The sequence below is a fragment of the Aspergillus flavus genome, chromosome 4 (assembly GCF_009017415.1).
Source record: "Aspergillus flavus chromosome 4, complete sequence".
Taxonomy (NCBI): domain Eukaryota; kingdom Fungi; phylum Ascomycota; class Eurotiomycetes; order Eurotiales; family Aspergillaceae; genus Aspergillus; species Aspergillus flavus.
In genome coordinates this window covers 2,869,122-2,890,385 of record NC_092405.1, presented here as the reverse complement: position 1 = coordinate 2,890,385, position 21,264 = coordinate 2,869,122, and the positions used below count along the sequence as shown (strand labels likewise).

The 21,264-nt window shown below is 46.0% G+C and overlaps 7 protein-coding genes across 7 annotated transcripts; 2 read left to right on the top strand and 5 right to left on the bottom strand.

Moving 5' to 3' along the window:
* Positions 1-230: 230 nt before the first annotated feature.
* F9C07_2283653 (WD repeat protein) lies at positions 231-7,025 on the bottom strand. Its single transcript, XM_071510645.1, has 3 exons — positions 5,501-7,025; positions 4,396-5,444; positions 231-4,341 (listed from the first exon to the last, which is right to left on the bottom strand). Exon 3 carries the CDS (start codon positions 4,268-4,270, stop codon positions 746-748), a length of 3,525 nt encoding a protein of 1,174 aa, XP_071366522.1. The 5' UTR covers positions 4,271-4,341; positions 4,396-5,444; positions 5,501-7,025; the 3' UTR covers positions 231-745.
* Positions 5,329-6,417, bottom strand: F9C07_10774 (putative carrier protein; the record flags this gene model as incomplete). The annotated part of the gene is made up of 3 exons (XM_041292084.1): positions 5,329-5,444; positions 5,501-6,231; positions 6,296-6,417. 3 exons carry the CDS (start codon positions 6,415-6,417, stop codon positions 5,329-5,331), a joined length of 969 nt encoding a protein of 322 aa, XP_041146407.1.
* Positions 7,026-7,620: 595 nt separating the features above from the next.
* F9C07_2283652 (GTP-binding protein ypt1) lies at positions 7,621-9,324 on the bottom strand. The gene is made up of 5 exons (XM_071510644.1): positions 9,058-9,324; positions 8,716-8,839; positions 8,606-8,653; positions 8,323-8,550; positions 7,621-8,217 (listed from the first exon to the last, which is right to left on the bottom strand). Exons 1-5 carry the CDS (start codon positions 9,066-9,068, stop codon positions 8,023-8,025), a joined length of 606 nt encoding a protein of 201 aa, XP_071366521.1. The 5' UTR covers positions 9,069-9,324; the 3' UTR covers positions 7,621-8,022.
* On the bottom strand, positions 9,325-13,496 carry F9C07_2283650 (puromycin-sensitive aminopeptidase). Its single transcript, XM_071510643.1, has 12 exons — positions 13,277-13,496; positions 13,024-13,193; positions 12,520-12,944; positions 12,237-12,458; positions 12,058-12,175; positions 11,882-11,998; positions 11,802-11,827; positions 11,534-11,744; positions 11,408-11,478; positions 10,900-11,342; positions 10,619-10,831; positions 9,325-10,557 (listed from the first exon to the last, which is right to left on the bottom strand). The coding sequence occupies exons 1-12, from the start codon at positions 13,309-13,311 to the stop codon at positions 9,963-9,965; spliced, it is 2,646 nt and encodes an 881-aa protein (XP_071366520.1). The 5' UTR covers positions 13,312-13,496; the 3' UTR covers positions 9,325-9,962.
* Positions 13,497-13,811: 315 nt separating this feature from the next.
* Positions 13,812-15,766, top strand: F9C07_1564990 (RNA polymerase II transcription initiation protein). Its single transcript, XM_071508209.1, has 3 exons — positions 13,812-14,238; positions 14,312-14,647; positions 14,719-15,766. Exons 1-3 carry the CDS (start codon positions 14,009-14,011, stop codon positions 15,527-15,529), a joined length of 1,377 nt encoding a protein of 458 aa, XP_071366519.1. The 5' UTR covers positions 13,812-14,008; the 3' UTR covers positions 15,530-15,766.
* A 302-nt stretch (positions 15,767-16,068) lies between these two features.
* F9C07_2244380 (uncharacterized protein) lies at positions 16,069-16,804 on the top strand (the record flags this gene model as incomplete). Its single annotated transcript, XM_071510031.1, has 2 exons — positions 16,069-16,340; positions 16,453-16,804. The coding sequence occupies 2 exons, from the start codon at positions 16,069-16,071 to the stop codon at positions 16,802-16,804; spliced, it is 624 nt and encodes a 207-aa protein (XP_071366518.1).
* Positions 16,805-17,440: 636 nt separating this feature from the next.
* Positions 17,441-20,429, bottom strand: F9C07_2106718 (pumilio-family RNA binding repeat protein; the record flags this gene model as incomplete). The annotated part of the gene is made up of 6 exons (XM_071509012.1): positions 17,441-17,657; positions 17,708-17,798; positions 17,852-18,131; positions 18,275-18,901; positions 18,950-20,266; positions 20,325-20,429. 6 exons carry the CDS (start codon positions 20,427-20,429, stop codon positions 17,441-17,443), a joined length of 2,637 nt encoding a protein of 878 aa, XP_071366517.1.
* Between the last annotated feature and the right edge of the window lie 835 nt (positions 20,430-21,264).

Genomic DNA, 21,264 nt, shown 5'->3' with positions numbered 1-21,264 from the left:
GCCACTCGCTCCTAATTCTGAGTATTTGTAGCGGGGCTGCTTTATATATAGATACATGTAAGTCAATCAATTGCTTAGAGAGATAGTATGTGGATAACATCATTATCAGTAAAGGGGGTCTTCTTGAGGTATTACTATCAATTAAACTACTATAGCTAGTATCTACAATATCGAATGAGCAATGTTTGTGCAAGGTCACCATCATTATTAACTATATACTAATTTATAATTACATGATCACACGTGTAAGAAAATCAAAGCACCTTAGAAGCATTGAATAGAAACCACTCGCTAATACACGGGTTTTTGTAAGACACCTAGATGACTAAGTAAATGGAAGTCCATGGGTATGCGCTATTTGATAGGCTCTAGGGCTTGCGAGACATTCTTGCGAGTACTGCAGTCTGCCAGTCTTTTGGCAATCCTTGCTGGCACATAACCCCTACCTAGATTAGGTGTGGGCTGCACTAGAATGATGTTATTTCTTTGTCACTGGACGAGGGCACTCAGAGTATCTAGACCTGAATCTTACCATGCCATTTTATCATCTCACATGAGCACAGCCGCTGGTTTTCACCGCTAGATGTGCAAATATAGAAATATGTGAAACTACCCACTTAATCCCAGAGATTTACCACATTGGCTGCATATTCTATATACAAGCTATTGATATCTACACATCCCAACTGTGCCTTATCTTATGACAAGACCAGTAGCTAACTATCATCACCCAGCTGTTACAAAACTACACATCAGCATCATTGAAGTTGGGGTCTATTTGGTCACTAGATGGCCACCAGTGGTCGTCCTCCAAGATTCCCTCAAATCCCTCCAGTGGATGCCCAAGTCCAGAGTAGCTCTCTGTACCCTGAGTAGTGGGAAAGGCCAAGTTTCCCTTTGGCGGTGTCGCACACTCCGTATCACTATCACCGGTAAGATCTATGACTTCGACGTTTGCATTTTCAGTGATGACATATTTCGATTCTGCAGCTAGTCGCTTGGGCTTGACCGGCGCTGCCCAGAAACCATCTTCACTGCATAAATCGACAAGAACGTCCCTACTTTTCGCATAATAGCCAGGTTCCAGTCGCTTCCTTTTATTCACATGCTGCCCGTTGCGAATCTGAGCGAGCTGTCTCTGGCATTCAATTTCTCTCCGCAGTTGATCATTTAAACCAGATCGGAGAACAGGAGGAATACCGTCCAGCTGCCTTAACTGCCATTCCTCCTTCAACTTTGTCTGTCCGAGTTGATGCACAGGGGTATTATCTGGACGGGCCCATGCCGCGTAAGGCCCATTGTAATGAGGACCTTGGCCCACACCATAAATAGGATGGCGCAAAAGATGACCATTTAGGATGGCCTTACGGGCAGCCATGATGCCGGACTCAGAGTCGGGGTCTTGCCCTTTAAATGGCACTTGGGAAGCGCGCTTAAATTTAAAAGACAAGGTCTCATCGGCATAAGTGTTGGGAGATAAGAGATGAAGACCCCCGGCTGCATCGCCAATCAACAGATTGGATCTATCCGGCGAGAAAGCCCCAGACATGATCTCCTCTCCAAAAGAAGCAACATCTTGAATTAGAGCATCATCAGGAGACCTCAATACATCCCAGGTTTTCAAGATACCATCTGATGCCCCAGTATAGAATTGGGTTACCGAGTTCCCCCACAATGCCAACCTTACCCCAACATCTGCTTGTTCTCTAGGAATGGTTTCATCTATCTGATTGAGCGGCTCGGCATGCTGAAGCTTGTGCAGTACAGTGTCCGGGTTTCGCGTGTCCCACACGTAGGTGATCCCGTCAGTGCAGCTGGCAGTCACATAGTTTGAATTGCCTGGGCAGAAAGTCACGTCGTTTATGTCCAAAGCAGGGCACTCAAGTTCCATGGTGCACATTTTGGAGATGAGTGGCGAATATAGACGGACCACAGACCTGGTGTTTTTGGAACTCAAGAGAGTTGTACCACCTCCTCTTGCGGAGCTTGCTGTAGCAAATAATGGAAGAGAAGGGTGCCACTTTACATCAAAGATATTTTGTGAATTTGGGCTTAATTGTATTGGAGTGGATGATGCTTCGGCTATATGCCAAGCTGCAAGAAGACCATTATGGGTCACACCATCGCCCTTTTCAGACATTCCAGCAATTAGTAACTCTCTCGTTATTGGGATGGTACCCCAAGCCAGAGACGTTGGTATAAGGTCAATTTCTCTTTTAGAGCGCTGTCGAGGCAAGTCCAGGACATTGTACGTTGATTCATCTAGTTGCCAGAAACCGACAGACTGGGTCCCTGTCGCTACCACATTCTTTGAGAAGTTGGATGGAGCCATAACTTGGACTTTGGAGTCGTGCTCAAGCGTCTTGTAGCATGATGCCCTGTGATTAGGGAATCTCCAAAGTTTGACAGTCTTGTCATAACTAGCAGTATAGAGTGTATCATCGAACCATTGGCACGCTGTTACACTCATAAACAGACGATGATCATTCATAGTTCCCCTTGAAAACCCCGGCGGACGAGGGCTCCAATGGTCTGGCAATTCCTCCAGACTATCAGTGGTCAAATCACCGAGAATCAGATTATTCCCTCGGTTGTATTCCATGTTATGTTCATCACATTGAGCTGTAGCACCTGCTGCAAACCTAGTTCCATCAGGAGACCACGCTAGTACTATAATATCATTTGAGGCTCCTTTCCAAGTCCTCGAAACCCCGAGGTTACTCAAAAAACGAGAACTGACCTGCCGGCTCACAGCGCAACCTAGCTCACGATCCTGCAAGAGCTTGTTTAGATTGCCAGACGCTTGAGCATTCTTGCGCGTTGCCGAGCTGCCATCCTCCAATTTAACAGCCTTGATGACAGATGGGACGGTTGGGAGATGGCCTCTCTGGGCGTCAGCAATGAATGCTTCTATATCTGCGCACTGGCGCCGCCCCAATGCAAATGCAAATGATAAATGGCCCGACAGTCTGCGCACTTCCTCGACTTTATGGCAGTGTTGATCGCCTGAGGTGGAAGGACCTTCATTCTCTCGTTTCTCTTGGGACCCCAGGAGTCGCATTGCGAGTCGCCTAGCACGTCGTAGCTCCTTTGTGCATGGAGTTGATGTCAATATTTCTAAGAGCAAAGCATTACTATCGCTCGCTTCTTCGGTCGAGAGTAACCTAGACAATTTCAAAATAGACGACATCTTCTTGAAGGACTTAGGGTGCATATTATAGGTGGATGCGACTTGTATAAGTTGATCGGTAAGAGCAGTGTCTGGAGCAAAACGCCAATGACATCCACTAAATGACAGCAAGTTTAGCACTGCGGTCATTTCCTTCGGATCAAAATCAAAATGGAGGATGTTGTCTAACGCCAAGTCCTCTCCTCTTAGTCCCTTAGCATAGTTGGCCGGGTTACGTTCTGGGCGATAACGTGCATGCCCGACACTTCTAAAGTCATCTAACGTTTTCAAGGGTGCCTTGAGTATTTGTACTCTAGATGAAGAGTATATAACTGAGTATTGCGTATGACCGACGAGCTGGCTATCTCGGTAGCAAGGAGGCATTGAGAGATCACATGAACGGGAACGGCCGTGACGCTGTTGTGGCTGGTCTGAATTGGCCAATACATCGACATCCTCATCACCGGAACATTCCTCTTCAGACTCATAATTAAACAGATTGAGTTTCTTGTAGTAATTGATAGGGCCAGTTTTTGATCGTGCAGAACGTCTCGTTCTTGGTGCCTTGTCATTGTTTATGGCATAGGATTTCCTGTCGCTTAACAAGTGTGGTGGGTACATTGTCTGCCGGACATAATTGGAATTATTTGATTGTTCCCTTTTTGTTGTAGGTAACACGGGGTCTGTTTCGCTATTGTTCCCTGGTCTTTTGGATAAGTTCCCTAACCCAGGGGTTGCCCGTGAGCTTCTTAGACGAGGGTGACGTGCCGAGTGCCGTCGTCGAGCTGATGGGACTGTGCGTTTTTCTGGAACGGACTCAAGTGCAGAGTCATCTGAGATAACATATACTACTTGAGGGTCATCGGCCGACTCAGAACTGTGTTCAGTTCTCGAGTCGGAAACCTTCTGCAAAGTGGCCCTGTTTCCACTCTGGGAACCTTGGGTTTCATGAGAGGAATGCCTCATAAACTGTGAAAGTAAATTCTGAGCTTCCTCTATTATCGATGGGTCGTCAGAGCCGATCTGAACAGAAGTTGGACGACGACTGGCATGAGACCTGAAGTTTCGGCTTCTCACATGTTCAGGTGTCTGAGACGTCATCTGGGGTGCGTTCTCGAGTTGAAGACGCTGAATAGCCAAGAATGAGAGTATTTAAGATATGTAGGAGCCACCTATACTTCAGCATTAGCATATCTAGACCACGGTAATATCGACGAAGCACTTACGTATACTTCAACAGGAAGTGCATGTGGAATCGTTGTATAGGTTAAATAACTCCGTAGATCGCCTGAAGCTCCATCAGGGAAAGCCACAGTGAGAACCGACAAGAATAATACTAACACCCAAAGAAGGCGGTGTCGAGAATCTCATAAATAAGCAGCAGCCTCTAGGGTAGTCCAGTATATGGAAGGTGATGTTAAATAAGCATTCGATCTTGCACATCTAAAATATGATAGATAAATGCCCATGACATTACCTAAGGCGGTCGTGCAATTCAAACCTTCAGTGAGCTGAACAAAACAAAGGCAAAGTTAAGGAATTCTAATGACCAGAAGATGTGAAGTTGAGCTCGGTCAATGACCACAAGTAATTTAGAATTCAGAAATCTCGGAAGTCGAGACATGTAACTAAAATCAAGAAGTAACAGCGCCGCTTAACCCAAAGAAAGTAAGAGCTGGAAGACTTCCCTCAAGGTTGGTGAATTCTAATGTCAGTCATGGTCCTAAGGCTTGGCAACAACGCGTGAACGCGTAGGTTCATCGTGTACTCTTTACCCCCAAAGAGGAAGGCGGTGATGTTCCCAGTCCAGGTTACCTACGCACTAATACTGGTATTAAATGTAGTGTACAGAACTTTCATGTGATGCATTTCTTACCTAACTACGGAGTACTACTAACTAGTCAACTTTTTGTTCTTATGAAAAGAAAACCAATTTTTCACATACACAAAATGACAGTCGAACATAACTCCCTGTTGCACTCTATCATATCGATACATTCGATAAGCCAGTACTAGTGGGCCGTAACCTATCCAAGTAGCCGATAATAATAACACCATACTCTGAAGTGAAAGAGCAAGCACCTAAGAGCCTGGGACCATTCTTCTCTGGTTCCAAAACACCTTCTTGGCAATGCCCGCAGCTAAGCTAAGATATCCCTCTACTTGGACACCCGGTCCCTCTTTCGAATAGCTACCATTGTATCATACAAGACATCCTTGAATGCGAACAGAAATGCTGCAGTAATCGCACTCTGTGTCACCTTCGGGCCAATACCTGTATTGGCATTAGCTTGGGCCCTATAACATCCTGCCAATTAGGTCGTAGCTTACCTTTATACAGTCCCACGTACCCCTCCTCCTTGATGATCCTCTTCAAGCTGCCGTTCAACGTTTCCTTCGGACCGTCCTTGCTAGCCACGTGCATCCGACTTTTGACCGTTATATAAGGGTATGTGATGGACGTGGCTAAGATCTTGCCCAGGGCACCAAGGTAAAACGCATCTTTCGGCGTCATGCGCCTACGACGTTCCACTACGTTCTTCAACTGCTCAAAGATGGTGTACTGTAAGATGGGGTTAATCACCAAGACGAGAGCCGGCAGAACGCCGGCAAAAAGGGCCTTAGGCCCCTCCTGCCGGAGCAGGTCCAGGAGAGTGCTAATCGTCGAAGCCTTTGTCTTTTTGGGAGCACCCGGCAATACCGCTTCGTCTGACTCGGATTTTCGCGCTGTCATCCGAGTATTCACAACCCAGATGGGGTTAGTGATCAGCACCGTTGCACTTCCAGCGATAGCCCCAGCAATCATGGATTCGGCGGTCGTAAGCTTCGTTGAGGCTCGACCAGCCTTTGCAGCAGCCTTCTCGAAGGCCGAGCGGGTCCATTCATACCAGTAATAATAGACGAAGTTGGTTACGCTGATGCCAAAAAGCGCTGACTCAAGACCTGAATAAAGTCCACTAATCCCTTCCCGTTGAACGATACGGCGGATGGCATCGGCGGTCGTTGAATGAGCACGTTTAGATTCAACTTGCGCTCTTGTTGAAAGTGTGATCAAGGGGTAGCTATAGATCAATGGGTGTTAGCCGCTTTTGACTCTCGAACCAAAAGCAAAATTGGAGTACGCACGTCAAGACCATGGAGAGGATTCCACCACCAGCACCAGCTAATGCATGCGCTATATTATCACTCTGCTGGGTTGCAGCCGCTGCAACCGCCTTCTTTTGTTCTTCAATCTTTGATTGAGACATGGTAGATGAAGAAATTGCGCGTGCTAGTAGGGTAGCGCGTTAAGGGTGATGTATCCAAAAAGTCGGAAGGTGGTATTTGGAAGTATACGTGTTGATCCAATTTAGAAGGGGGTATGGTTAAATACCAACAACCCTACTGTGAGATATAAAAGAAGCGACTGTGACTGCCAGCTCGTTTTATTAGCAGAATTGGGATGCTGGCGGAGCGATATATTAACTTAAAAAGGGATAAGAATTTGAATATGTACTGTAGACAAAATTGGGGGAGATTAGCCGTTGAGGTGCGAGAATGAATCGGCTTCTTGAATGGAGATAATGGTTTGCATGACGTTTGCCGAATTATGTGCCTCGGCTTATTTGGTCACAGATGCCCTTCCTTTCCCCCTCATATCGGCCGAAATTAGTCTAAGTATATATTAGATTATCGAAAATCAGATGTCCCCTACATCTAATGAAATATTCACTTACCACACTAGGTACATTAACTAGATATAAGAGAATGTACTGTACATCGTGGTGCTCAGACTTCCTATGCGTTGCTGTGCATTCCCATTTTTAAGACTGTCAAGCACTCCCGGTCCCACTCACACCTCTCTTAAATACCTGGACTACAAAATGCGAGAGCTAAATCGCGACCGAGGTCCGGTCGTTGCATTTAATCACACAAACCTATCTGGTTAATTTGTTCTCTGTACATACACTAGTTGCCAGTGCTCGCCGATTGTCTTACAGCTAAAGAGCGGTCTTCTTTTGCGTCCATGCATGTGACATGCTCTTCCCAATGACTATCATATGATCATCTTCTTGGTGCCAGCTGACAGCAATAATAATCGCCACCTTCATACACGATGACTTGAAACCTAAGGTCGAAGCGACAAACCCTCCCCCAAAAAAAAGGACCTTTAGGGTACCGAAGATACCCCTAAATCTACGACGGAATTTTACAATCTCTCTTTATACTGACAATGTATTGACCGACATGTTTGAGTTGATAGAGAAGGTTAGAACGACTTGTATATAGACGATGCTTCTTATTTATCGTATCATCTGGCCATGTCTTCATCAAATGGAACTTACTAGATGAAGAGTTCGCTTTTTCTTTTCTTTCCTATTTATTCATTTAATTATTAATTTTTTTTTTACGTTATCTCCAGAAAATGGCTGGGGGTTTTGCTCGCTACTGTGTGTTATTACCGAATAAGTATGTTCTCCGAACGTTCAGGGTCTTTTCCATTAATTTGTTCCTGACAAAATCGCAAGGAATCCAACCTACTAATAAGATATGGAAGAAACTAGGGAAATGCTGTAAAGGAAATCACAAAACAAGTAGCGTGTAACAAAGGGGGAAGGGGCAACAAGGGTACCAGCAATATGAGCACATATAAAGACAATCGCAGGCCGTCTAAAGCATTGTGTGAAGGATCTGAAATGATTCCCAATAATCATCCCGAGCTTGAAAATAGCAAAAATCTCCGCAGTGTCGTCTGCGCCGTTCCACTTTTCAGATAGAACTGTCCAGTGCCAAGGCGCAGTTGGCAAACCCACCTCCCTGCTCCATACCGAGGTGGCTAACGTAGTACTGTGCAACACGACTCATTGATTCGATTAGCAGCAACCACCTGCGGACCCAGACTGGACACCCTGGCCCTGGCCAACCTGCACAGTCGGCTTGTTGTTGACAGTGGCGGTACCCATACGCTCCTTGATCTGCCTTGCCATTGTCAAGAAGGCTTGCTCGACGTTCGAGGCATTCTTAGCAGAGGTCTCCAGGAATGGTATTCCAAGGCTATCAGCGAACTCCTTTTGGGTTCAAACAATATAACGAATTAGCCTCCGTGCCGACTGCGGAAAGGCAGAAGTTGTCTGTTCCAAAGAATAGGGGAAAAGGTAAAGAGAGGAGCATACCTTTGCCACCGTGTACTCCACGACCTTTTTATCTTCCATGTCACTCTTGTTACCCACAAGCAGCTTGTTGACACCCTCAGTGGCATAGCGATCGATCTCCTGGAGCCACTGCTTCACATTGTTGAAGGAATCCATATCAGTAACATCATACACGACACAGATACCATGAGCACCTCGATAGTAAGACGACGTGATGGTGCGGAACCGCTCCTGGCCCGCAGTGTCCCACTAAGGTTCTGTTAGCTACGCAAGATAATTCATCTGTGATGACACCTCTCCCTACAATCTGAAGCTTCACTGTCTTGCCATCAAGTTCGATTGTTCGGATTTTCTGTTACCTAGAGGTCAGTAACATTACAAGGGATGTGGTTGCCCTCACAACGGTATACGTACAAAATCAACACCAATAGTGGAGATATAGCTCTCTGTGTAGGTGTCGTCTGCAAACCGAAGTAGCAAGCAAGATTTTCCAACACCGGAATCTCCGATAAGAAGGAGCTTGAAGAGATAGTCGTATCTGAGTAGATGGTTAGGATAACAGGAAAGGAGAAGTAGGCCGTCTGTTGGTTTCCGCCAAAGAAGGTAGGTACTCTGATTATTGCCCAACAAATCAGCGAAGTTGATAAAATAAGGGAGAATAGAGACGCAGGGAGAGAGACCATTATAATGCAGACAGAGTGCAATATCCAAGGCCTCAGGATGTAACAAAATGAGGGCGAATAGAAGACTTACCACTCAGGGTTCATGATGGACGGTGTAGGGGGAACTGTTGACAAATGCAAGGCTCTTCAAGGAGGGGAGACGAAAGAAAAGACGAAAGAAACAGGAGTCGTCTACCAGATGAAAGGTCAAGCGGCGGTAGCAGCAGATAGAGAGAGGGGGAGAGGAAAAGAAGCGTTGCCTGGAAGTGTTAAGTTCGATGAAGTCGGCCGTCGTCTTTTGAAATGGCGGTTGCGAGTTGCTGAGTAGTGCAGGTGAGCAGACGAGCCCAGCGTGCAGGTTCCCTTGGTTTGTGACCGTTTCACGTTTCGCCGCGCCCCAGACAGAAGACCCAATTCGGTCTAGTTGCTCCAATCAAATGATAAACTTTCCCCTAAATGATTTGTCTGGAATCGTGCTGTTCCTATTTATACCATGGTATTTTGGCATGTTGGTTCTTCCACTTTACTTGGACAACTCCCCTCCTAGACTCCTACTTCTGCTTCCACAACTCTAGCTATTGTGTGGTATCGTTATTAAAAACAAGTAAAAGCTGTGCCATTACCACTCATCTTTCACTATTTTTCATTGTTATACCCTCTTGCCAATTCATACACATATAGTAACTACATAGGGAACTTAATCCTGGGCATCTTCAGCTGGCACTCACTGCTAGGTGCTAGGTGCAAATCCATGATCCATCCATGGCTGATTTGCATTCCCTTTCTGTACTAGCGCACTGATGTACCGTGTTCTTCCTTTGACGTTTCTAGATGGCCTCTCATGGACGGCCAGTCCATTATATGAGATAGACGAAAGACATCATATAGTTTCAAGTGTACTAGTAAGGGTGAAAGGAGTAGGCTAGTATAATATGGTGATGATACCCTAATTCATCTTCACATGGCAAGTTAACAACAGACCGCTTCGCTCGTCGACAATCAGGCATAGCCATGAGCCTGGAGCCATTCCAGAACTGATTTCTCATCTCTCTCCTTGTAGTGAGCATTGGTCCTAATGCTATCTGAAACAATAACGAGCGCACGGTCATAGGCACTTGTATCCTTGTTCTGGAAGAACGAAGCAATATCCTCCCCAATGCTTTGGTCTGCGAATTTAGAAAGGCCCATTCGCACAAAGCGCTCAAAGACGACGTTATTTGACGACAGGCGAGCCTCAACGGTACCCCAGTTGCCCTTCATATACTCCCAAAGTAGATGTCGGACTTTTGAGTTCGCAGCCAAGGAGACTGCACCATTGTGTACGTCTTGGATTGCTACTTTGTCTGAGAATACAAAGTCTAGGTAATCTTGGACTAGTCTTGCATCTTTGGTGCGTCCAAGTGCTGCTAGGCAGATTTCTTTGCCATCAACAGAGTCCGTCTTGAGATACTCTTCTTTGACAGAGTCAAATTCTTTGGAACCGCCCTCAGAGACGTTGATGCCGAAGATGACTGAACGCAGATTAGTGTTAATCGCGTTCTTGTCTTGCCCTGCAGCCCAGAGCTCGAAGCGTCTTTTGGCTTCTGTGATAACCCTTTGTTACGATGTTAGTAAAGCTAAAAGAAAGTATATTTAGGGGATAAGGCAAGGCTTACTTCTCATCACCTGCAAGACCGGCCATTCCGATAAGAAGTTTTCGTAGCTGAATAATAAGATATTCCTCGCCTGGTTTGAACTCCCAACCAAGTCTATGAGCAGCAGGCGATGCCAACCTAAGAGCAAATTCCTTCAGTCCGGCAGCTACAGACTCATTCTGAGAAAATACTGAGCGAAGGTTTGCAAGCGAGGAAGAGATTTGCGACCACACTCTACAAAATTAATTAGCACCATTGCTATAGATCTGGGTAAACATTCTGGAAAGGCACTGGGTACTAACAAATAATTCTGCTCTTCACTGAAGCCTTCAAGAAGGGCCAACAGAGCAGCAGTGCTGCCTTCACCAGACACAGCAAGAGCAGCAGCATCACCAATCAACCCAATCTTGTCTTCGGTGCTCAGTAGTTCTAGAGATTTACCAAGCTTTGCCAACCGGTCAGTCGGATAATTCGTCCGGTAGAATCCAGAAAGATCCTTGTTGATCTTGTAAAACGAATTCTGGCCGACACCATGAATAGTATCAGTCTTGGCAACAAGAGCACGAGAATTCACTTCCTCCATCTTCGAGCCCGATTTGATTCCGAGGGGAATCCACCAAGTTGTTTCGTCTTCTTCCGGCTTTGCATCACCTGTAGAAAGGAATCGGTTCTGGCGAATGCTAATCTGGCTAGGCTCTTCTGCCACTGTTATAACTGGGAAACCGATTTTGCGAATCCATGGGTCCTTCATCATTGTATTAGAGAAGAATAAGATATAACATAATGGTTCTGACTTGTTCCGAGGCTTACCATGAAGCTGTTAACGTCTTGACCGGATGCTTCGCTGAGTGCAGACCAAAGATCGTTGGTAGTGGCATTACCTAGAGGTCGTATCTAATTAGCAAGCGCCAATCTGCTCCAACATAAATTACTCACCGTAAGCGTGGGTCTTGAGGTAGTTAGCTACTCCCCGAAGGAAAGTATCACGACCAAGATGATCGCTCAGCATCCGAATCACGGAGCTCCCTTTGAGATAGCTGATATGATCGAAAATCTGGTCGACCTCAAGAGCATTCTTTACAGGTACTTCTATTGGGTGGGATGCGCGTAACGAGTCGAGTTGGAATGCTTGTTGTACACCTTCAGCCTGTGGAATGATCAGTTCCTACTAAGATACGTTATATTTACCTCGGGCATTGCGTACGACAAACTGAGACCATATATTCCATTCTACCCACATGCATTAGAACGAGCTGTCCATGGTGCCCACTGAGAGAAACATACCGGGATAAAAGTGGTCGACAGCCAGCCATCCAACCCAGGTCGCGAAACCTTCGTTCAACCACAGTTCGTTCCACCAATCCATAGTTACAAGATTGCCGAACCATTGATGGGCCAATTCTGGTAGGCTTTGTTAGATGACTTGAAACTCAGAGATAAAAGGTACCTTCGAGACTCACCGTGGGCAACAACATACGCAATGCGGTTCTTGTAGCGAGTATCCGACTTGCCCTCATCGAAAAGAACGGCAGTCGTTCGGTATGTTACAAGGCCCCAGTTCTCCATAGCTCCCATGGCCTAGCGGGAAAAAGTAAATTTCTATACATGCATCCAAATAGGTGCAGTTGCTAAGACTCACGAATTCATGGACGGCAAGGAGGTCCGCTTTGGGCAAAGGGTATTCAATCTCGAATACTTCCGAGAAATAGTCAACAGTGCGATGAGCACACTCTAAAGCGAATCGGGCTTGCTCCTTGAGGCCCTTCGTCGTGTAGACACGCACAGGTATGCTTTTCCCGTTGTATCTGCGGTGGGTCATTGCCTCGACGTACTCAAAGTCACCAACAGCCCATGCTAGGAGCTGTGGTAGTACTCGAATGGTTAGCCACATGTGGTATTATGACATATAGATACAAACTCACGTAGGTACTCATCACGGGGGTTCTCTCAAAGGAAACAACTTTCAGGCCAGGGCTACTGCCGTCTCTCTCAGATTTGACGGGCATGTTGCTAAGAGCTGTTTGGCCTTTCGGAACTTCGATCTCGAAATCAAAGGTAGCTTTCAGATTCGGTTCGTCAAAACACGGAAAAGCTCTGCGTGCGTCACAGGATTCGAATTGAGTGCTCAGCATATAATGGAAATCACCCTCCCTTGGGGTATCAGGGCTGGGTTTTGCAACAGGCTTGTACTTAGAACGGTAAAAGCCAGCCATAGAATTGTTCATTACACCCGCGAAAGCTAGGGATAGAACAACTTCCGATGGAGTAATTTCCTGGGGGAATTTCAAAGTCACTCGCTCTGACTTCTGGTCATAGGTTATCTCAGACGCCTGGGTTATTTTCGTCCCTACAGCAGTCGTGCATTGTGTCAGTAATGTGGCTTGATATTAGGGAAGGCCTTTGCAATATGATGCACCCTGACGAACCATCTTCTCCAAAAATTTCAGCTTTCTGGACCTCAATCTCCTTGGAATTCAACATGATTTCCTTGGTGGAGCGGGTGATTTTCGAGTCTATCTTAACGATGCCTTTGTAGCCCCAAGAGTCACCCAACTGCAAGTCAAACAAGGAGACCTCATAGTGAACCGGTTTCGCCCTGTTAATTTGTTAAACATCGTTCTTGAAAGCCCATACAGATAACGACATTTTCGGCTAAGCACACAAGAACTATGGACTTACACATCGGGAAGAACCTCTCTATCCTTTGTAGCCATTGCGCGGATTTCAGAGGAGCAGCGCCTTACAAACGTTGAGGGAATACCAAGCCTGGTCGGACGACGATGCAAGCAGGAAGGCAGACGAAAAAGAGAGCGGGAACGCGACGAAGAACTGAAGGAGGGGGAGGGGCGGATTGAAATTGGCTGGATGGGGCGACGGGGCGGATGACAGATTATCTGAGCATGGCCTTTGGTCGACGCAACCATGCACCTTTTCCCCCACATCTGGTTTAACCACCTAGAACTTCTGGAGAGGCAAATTAATCTCTGCTTACGGCTACTTTCGGCCAATAAGTACATATACTATATGCAGAATGAACTAGACAAACTACTAGCGAAAGTCTACCGACACACAGTATGGTTTGAGTAGGATTTTTAACAGACTCAGGGTCAAAGATTTAAAACAGCCTTGAGAAATAATGATAGAAAGGAAGACGGAAAAGAAGAAAAAGAAGGAGAGAAAGAGGAAGAAAAAAAGGTTCGATTGGGTAAGTGGTTGGCACTGCAGTTTGCTACAATATCCAATTGAAGCTAAGATTAACCAAGCCCGGAGCTCCGCCGGGAGCTTGGACCCTTTTCCGACTTAATTTATACGAATTTATCAAACTAGCCCCAACTGCGGGCTGTTCCGAAACGACTCTTAGCACCATCTTTCCCCGAGTAATTAATCCTCCGTATTCAATACATTAAACTCATGGGTGATTCCGATGAAGAGTACATCGGGGAAGTTTCTGAGGATGAGGATGACAATAACGTTTTTCGAGGATCTCGAAGTGAAGGGTCTGCATCCCGTGCGAAAAGGAGGAAACAGCGTGGAGGAGCTGAGTGGGAAGTTTCGAGAACCTGGGAGACATTGGTCGAGGGTGCAGATGGGACGATTAGCTCGACAGTCGAAGGGCTCCTGGAAGCTGGGAAAAGGAAAAGGTAAGCTTGAGGAAGGAAGGCAACCGGAAACTGCAGGTCGAGCAAATTAAAACTAAAAACACCTTCAACACAGGCTTCTGAAAGATACAACCCCTTTGCAACGTGGTATTATCCGTCATCTTATCTTGATAATTGATCTATCGCAATCCATGACAGAGAAGGATCTTCGCCCGACAAGATACCTTCTTACGCTACGGTACGCACAGGAGCTTGTGCGGGAGTTCTTCGAGCAGAATCCGATCTCTCAACTTGGGGTCCTTGGGTTAAGGGACGGCCTCGCCATCCGAATAAGTGATTTGAGTGGAAACCCCACGGAACATATTAGCGCCATACAAACCCTGAGAGACCAAGATCCGAAAGGTCTCCCAAGTTTGCAGAACGGGATAGAAATGGCTCGAGGCGCGCTGTTGTGAGTCTTGCCCATGCAGGCGTTATTTGTATTGAGTATCACCTAGCGCGAACTAACATGTACCTTGACAGTCATACACCCAGCCATGGCACTCGAGAGATATTCATCATATTTGGCTCACTTCTTTCGTCTGATCCTGGAGATATTCATCAAACTATAGCCAACCTCATCAATGATAAAGTGCGTGTGGGAATCGTAGGTCTCGCTGCTCAAGTAGCCATCTGCCGTGAGCTCTGCGCAAAAACGAACGGCGGCGATGACACTAGATATGGGGTGGCACTCAATGAGCAACATTTCCGTGAATTGTTAATGGACGTAACGACACCTCCAGCCACATATTCCCAAAAACAGTCTGCAAGCTCACTCTTAATGATGGGGTTTCCATCTCGCACTGTTGAAACCTCCCCCTCTCTTTGCGCGTGTCATTCAAAATCTTCCTGTGGAGGATACTTGTGCTCACGTTGTAACAGCAAAGTTTGTGGTCTCCCTGCAGAGTGCCCCTCTTGCGGCCTCACTCTAATTCTGTCCACCCATCTCGCTCGGTCGTACCATCATTTGTTTCCCCTGGTAAACTGGGTAGAGGTTCCCTGGCAAAGGGCTTCTCGCAGTTCGGTATGCTTTGCCTGCGGTATAGCTTTTCCTCCAGTACCTCCCAAGGATCAATGGCAAACGACAGAGAACCAGGCGAAAGGAATGAGCGTAAGCAGTCGCTATGAATGTACTGTATGCGAGAATCATTTCTGTATCGATTGTGACCTTTTTGCCCACGAAGTTGTGCACAATTGCCCTGGCTGTCAAAGCAAACCTACATTTCCCAAGAAGGCTGACCTTCTGGGGTGTCAGGCGGGCCTAGGCCTGGAGATAATGGATACTTCGGCATAGTGTATTTAAGGCGAAATCGCATGTTTGAAGATTTCATTAAACACCCATGATTGATACACTGCATAGCCTGGCGTTTTTTTCCTCTTCTTTTTTCTTTTCTTTTCTATCTTTCTTTATTTTATTTTATTTTTTTACCCCTCCCTCCTATGAGGTGTTGACTCGTATATACCTTGGTGTATGTAAGGCCTATTACATATAATAATTTAAGGGATCTTGCACTTGATTAACCTGTATTCTAAAAAGATGGCATCATTGTAAGATAAAACTATAAATTCATGAGTTTTGCTTATTTGGGGTCGGTACTGAATATTCTAAATGAGGCTTCCCCCACCGAAAGTGATCTTTACTCACCATAGCTTTAAGCCTCGGCTAATCGCAAATCTTATCGCTGTTGAACAGTTAACACCTATGCACCGCAGTTTCCTTCAACAATCAGTAATCATACGTTGAGAGAAAAAGGAAACTGAAAATAGAACAGATAAAAATACATCTTTGCCTATCTTCTTCGTCTTCGGAGTGGAATCCGACTCTGATCCCTCATGGATACTCCCTCTGCCGTCAACAATAACCTCTCAACCCAGCTGCCCGTGGGGACAACACACAGTGCAGCAGACCCTGGGAACTCTATTTCTGCAACTCAAGTCGAAATTGAAGTATATGAAAAACTCAGATATTATCCGTTCCACACGGATCGCGAGTTTGCAAAAGGCCTTGCGATTATACTCGGTCACCCGGATACCCCTGCAACTGAAACAGAGATCGGCCGCATCGACGACCTTGTCTTACAAGCCAAATGCTTCTATTTTTCAAGGTATGCAAGAAAATAACAAAACAAAAGAAACAAGCACTGGTATATCCAGTATTCCTAGCTCTTGCAGGTGCCAATAGTGGAGCTAACTCACTATCCGTTGATCTGTCAATAGAAAAGAAAAGCTCGCACATCCTGTGAACTTTGCGACCTATAAGGCGTGGTTGCATTCAGACATTTTGTCTGGAAATGAGAAGACTGGCACCACGCCGCCTCATTTCAATGCACCAGTGGCTGACACACATATATCAACGGATCATATCAACCAAACATCTACACCTGTTCAGGAACCTACATACCCTTCCTCCTTTGCTCATATCGTGGAGCTTATCACGACTGGCCAACCAGTCCCTGGTATTCAGCAGATACCAGACACCATATTAACGGGCCATGACACACCAAGCACCAAGCCGAGGAGGCGGAAGCCTTGGGAAAAGGATGAAGTGAGTGAAACTTCTCAGACCTAGACTCGACTGGGGCGGCATGAAAGTCTGGGGCATGAGAACCCCTACCACCAACTTAGGGCCCTTAGTATCTTAGCGAGATGTAAGCGACCTCAGCGATCCAGAAGTAGATATCTTTTATCAAACTTATGTCACGAGGTCTTGGTCAGTGATTGTAGACTATTCTGGGTTTGAAAGAATAACATAACACTGGGGATTAATGAGTGATCAGATATGGCACACAAAAGTTGAGTCTCCACAAGCAATGTTGCTTGCTTCTGGAAACCAAATCTCCCGCACTATAACCAGCCTTGAAAAAAATTTTCTTCTGGTACACTGTAGCCATTTCATGAAAATGCTTTGTTCTTTCGTGAAGCTGAAACACAGAAAAGGGTCTTAACTTTAAATACATGGAGCACGGAGTGCAGAACGTTGTGAGGACCGCTCATTATCAGTCAGTCCTATGTAGATACTGCCTGCACAATATGACTAAAGCGCTGCGAAACCCTAGTCCAGAGCGCCGTAGAATACTAAGTTGAATACTATATTGTATCAGTCGTATACCTGTGCATAGAGCACCACAGACCCAGCTTTTGTTAGTCCCGAGGCTTAAGTTACGGGCAATTGAACCATCGTTTGCAAAGGTTTTTGCTGTCGACCTTAGCGGAATGGTGGGTAGTTAGGGTTCCATTGGCTTGCACGATTAAATCGGCCCCCATTCTGACCTGAGATTTGGTATCTATCATCATTGAAGTTCGTGAAACGACCGACCTGCATGCCAGCACCTGGTCCAGGGCGTGTAATATGAGACGGGTTGCAGCAGAGCATGGCCACACGAGAACCAAATTTAGACCCACGCAAAGAAACCATATGTTTCCTTTAAGGGAGAATTAGAGCTGTTGTTATAAACTAGACAACTAAACATACCTGATATGACTCGCAACTAGCTCACGTTGATGAAGCGCGGCGTTCATAAGGATCCACTGGATGAGATAGTTCCCATACTGGTCCCCAGCAACTATCTATCGTTTAGGACCAACCCTTGAGCGAGCTTGGAGTTTCGCGACTTACTGTCAATCAATGGCATTCTTGGCCGATCAGTACGACCAGTACACACTCGAGTAAGGTAGCGGTCTAGGAACTCAGAGCCACCGATCTTTAAGCATTTTTCCACTATCTTAGAAGCAAATTGATCCATGCTATAGTCAACAGACCACAGGAGGATATGCTCAATCGCACGATTCTTGTCATGAGGTGCTCCATGCTCGCAAATGTGTTGAATGCACCAGTTACCAAACTGGCCGTGAGCAAGTAGGTCGATCTTGGTTAGCACTTCTTCTATGGCCGGACGCTAAGGGCTCGTCAGCATGCTCTGCCAGGTATACCCAAAGCCCCTTCCTTCCTTCTCCATGAGTGTTATGTCGGCTGTGTGTTGGCTGTCTTCTCGGTTTATGGGATCTGCTCGCTCAGAATAGCAGTGGGATAAACTCTTACTTTTTCATCCTCCACACAATTCTCAAAGATGTTCTGTACCACCAAGCTTCCCGTCTCCCCTAAAGCGACTTCATGCCACATTCCGCGCAATGCTTCGTTAACCTTGGCCATAATCTGCGGAGGTTCACCACTCCATCGTAACTCGAAAAGTTTCTGCCAGACGTGACAAGCATACCGATGGATCACTGTTTCTGGAATTCTGCGTAAAAGTTCATGGACCATAACAGCTTTATGCTCTTCAGGGACACAGTCGAATGCCTTTTGGATTACATGGCAGCCAAAGGGATCCATGCTAAGGCTCAATGTATTACCTTTTATTGCATTTGCAATGGCAACTATTTGTTCAGGTGTGCCGTGCTCAAAACAGCGCTGAACAAGAAAGTTGCCAAAACGATTAATCATTAGGGGATATGCTTGATGCGCTATGGCCTCTATAATTTCATACTTCTGCTCAGCTGTCCCAACTTTGAGTTTCTGCTGTAGGAAAATTGAAGCCTGTTGATCGTTGTTGCAAACAATTTTATCAACAATGTACCTCCAATCACAAGAGACGTTTTTGTCGAGGAGCCTGCGGTAATTAAGTGGTTCGAGAGGCGAAATGTACGTATGAGTAGAGCCCACACCGACCTACAAGCGTGAGCATGTGCTAAGAATACAAGATTAGGTACTCCTCACGGCTGAAGATGTCCATTGTGGTGCAGTCGCGCCGGAAGAAGTAAACTCAGAGGCTGTGGGGGAGAGGGGAGTTCCAACAGGTTGTTGATGATAATAAGGCGGTATAGGATACAATCCGATTTGTTGATATGTGCTGTTTTGCCGGTTCACAGGTGATCTAGGCGCCTGAATACTCGGAGAGCTGGCAGCGAACGTTCCCCAAGGAGAGTGCTGCGTTGGAAAACAAGATCCACCGCGGTTGGCTTGTGTGATAGACCGGCGTGGCCCGACGCCTGAGCCCGAAGCATACCTACTTTGCTCGCTGGAAAGGCGTGTGTCAAAACTGCAAGCTCCAGTCAGCGGCCCAGAGAACACACGATGAGACTGAGATGAAGTGTTTGCAGAAACACCAGTATCGGGAAGCGGGTTCCCCCAAGGCCTGCTCAAATTTTGGCTATAGAAATTATTAGGCATTGATATTGGCTCGCCGTAAGCTTTATCAGTAATTGGGTTAGGCATATTCATATTAAGCCTCTGCTGAATTGGGGGGATCCAGAATCCTCGCGACCGGCTGTATGCTCCCGTGGAAAGCGCGTCAGAAATGTCTGATTGAGAGTCATCTGGGCCACTCCATCCATCCTGAAGCTGACTGAAAGTTGGATTTGAAGCGTTGAAGACATCTTGTAAATCACTGATCGTCTGCTCCGTGACCTCCCGGACATTAAAATCAACTTCGGAAGGAGGACCAAGGGCTTGGTCCAGTGTGTGTTTGATTACGCGAGTCTGTGCAAGCTCTTGTTCTTGAAGTGCAATTCTTGAGTTTGCAGCAAGTAGTTCCTGCTTTAGGCGAAGCACTTCAGATGTATCAGTGTTTGTGGCATCCGGGAGGGCTAGATCTTGGGCAAGAGACTGGACTGGCCCCGAGATTATTTTAGCAGATTTGTTGGTTCCATCATGTGCTTCTAAGCCCTCATTGTTGCTATAAAAAGTACGCCTCTGGCGACCAAGCAAGCTTTGCTGCTCGGAGAGCCTTGTAAGGATTCCTTGGTTCATGGAGAGCTTGATACCTGGTGGTTGAGGCTTTGGGGAGAGTCTAGCCAGTAGTTTTCCCATCTCAGAGTTATCAATTGGAGAGATGGATTTTGGATGCTCCAACTTCTGCTTCTGGGATTGTGAGACATTTTGACCTTCATAAAGTTGTTTTCTTTTCCTTGGAAGAAACCTGACCTTGTTCGATGGGATATCATTGAATTCACCAACCGAGGGTTGAAAGCTTCCAAGCTTGGAGGATATCAGAGGATCGGGGGTGCTATTAGAAGCGTTCAAGTGCTTATTGTTCTAGTGTGAAACGTGGTTGTTATTGAATAGTTGCACCCTTACCGTCCGCGGTACTTACGGATGCTTCATGTCCAAACGATGATGCTTGTCCATCGTTGGAGAGTAACTTAGTCTCGGAGAGTCTGCGGCCGGTTGTAGGAGACCCGGTAGACAGCAGAGACATATCTGCCTAGATAGTCGATGGAAGCCTTTCTAAACAAACAACAATGTAACCACGATCACGCTGTTGGACAGAAACGACACTGTGAAATCCAATTTCTTCTCACATATAACGACAAACTGAGGTTGGAGCAAATGTTTAAAAGGTGACAGTAAGCGAAGAGATGGACTTTATCTTTGGTGAGGAAAGAGACGCGAGATAGATGGGAAGAGACAAGATCGAAGGAAAGATTGGTACATGGACGCTAAAAAAAAACAGATCATTGATGTATGGTATTGGGAAGTAACGATGGGGACCAAGTGGAAGAGTGCGCTAGCCTCTAGGGAAGTGGGAGGAAGTACTAATCCATAGAGAACACCTCACATAAGAGTTGGTAGTATTAGTAGAATGACCCAAAAAAGGGAACAGGAAGACTACCGTCGGAAAGGATACCTTATGGCTGTTTATGACCTGTCCAGTATACATCAGAACTTCCTAGTGATACTCGTCCGCATCTAGCAAGATCTCTGATATAAATTAATCTACCATAGCAGCTGCACTGATACTAGCTATGATGTCACCTGCTCCAGGCTACAATTATCAGTCTCTTTGCTCACCAATACCCGGACATTTTACCTAAAAGTCTCTGTTCCTCCTTTCTATATACTTTATATATTGTAATCAAAGAGACTTTTCAGTGAAGGCAATGTCCTGAGCCGAGCTCCCCTGCAGTAGACCAATAAGCCATGATGTAGTACACCGGCCTCATAACATGAAATAAACTAGTAGTTTATATAATTACCAACGCTAACTTCTCTGTTCAAATAGTAATCCACATCAGTATAGCCATTTTGCGATA

Coding starts and splice junctions, on each gene's coding strand:
- F9C07_2283653 (XM_071510645.1), bottom strand. CDS start 4,270: ATGACGTCTCAGACACCTGAACATGTGAGAAGCCGAAACTTCAGGTCT.
- F9C07_2283652 (XM_071510644.1), bottom strand. Junction 8,551..8,605: donor AGACAGTGAAGCTTCAGATT/GTAGGGAGAGGT, acceptor ACAGAACCTTAG/TGGGACACTGCGGGCCAGGA. Junction 8,218..8,322: donor TGGAGTACACGGTGGCAAAG/GTATGCTCCTCT, acceptor TGAACCCAAAAG/GAGTTCGCTGATAGCCTTGG.
- F9C07_1564990 (XM_071508209.1), top strand. CDS start 14,009: ATGGGTGATTCCGATGAAGAGTACATCGGGGAAGTTTCTGAGGATGAG. Junction 14,239..14,311: donor GAAGCTGGGAAAAGGAAAAG/GTAAGCTTGAGG, acceptor CCTTCAACACAG/GCTTCTGAAAGATACAACCC. Junction 14,648..14,718: donor ATGGCTCGAGGCGCGCTGTT/GTGAGTCTTGCC, acceptor GTACCTTGACAG/TCATACACCCAGCCATGGCA.
- F9C07_2283650 (XM_071510643.1), bottom strand. CDS start 13,311: ATGGCTACAAAGGATAGAGAGGTTCTTCCCGATGT. Junction 11,828..11,881: donor TGTCGACCACTTTTATCCCG/GTATGTTTCTCT, acceptor GCATGTGGGTAG/AATGGAATATATGGTCTCAG. Junction 11,745..11,801: donor ATATATGGTCTCAGTTTGTC/GTACGCAATGCC, acceptor ATCATTCCACAG/GCTGAAGGTGTACAACAAGC.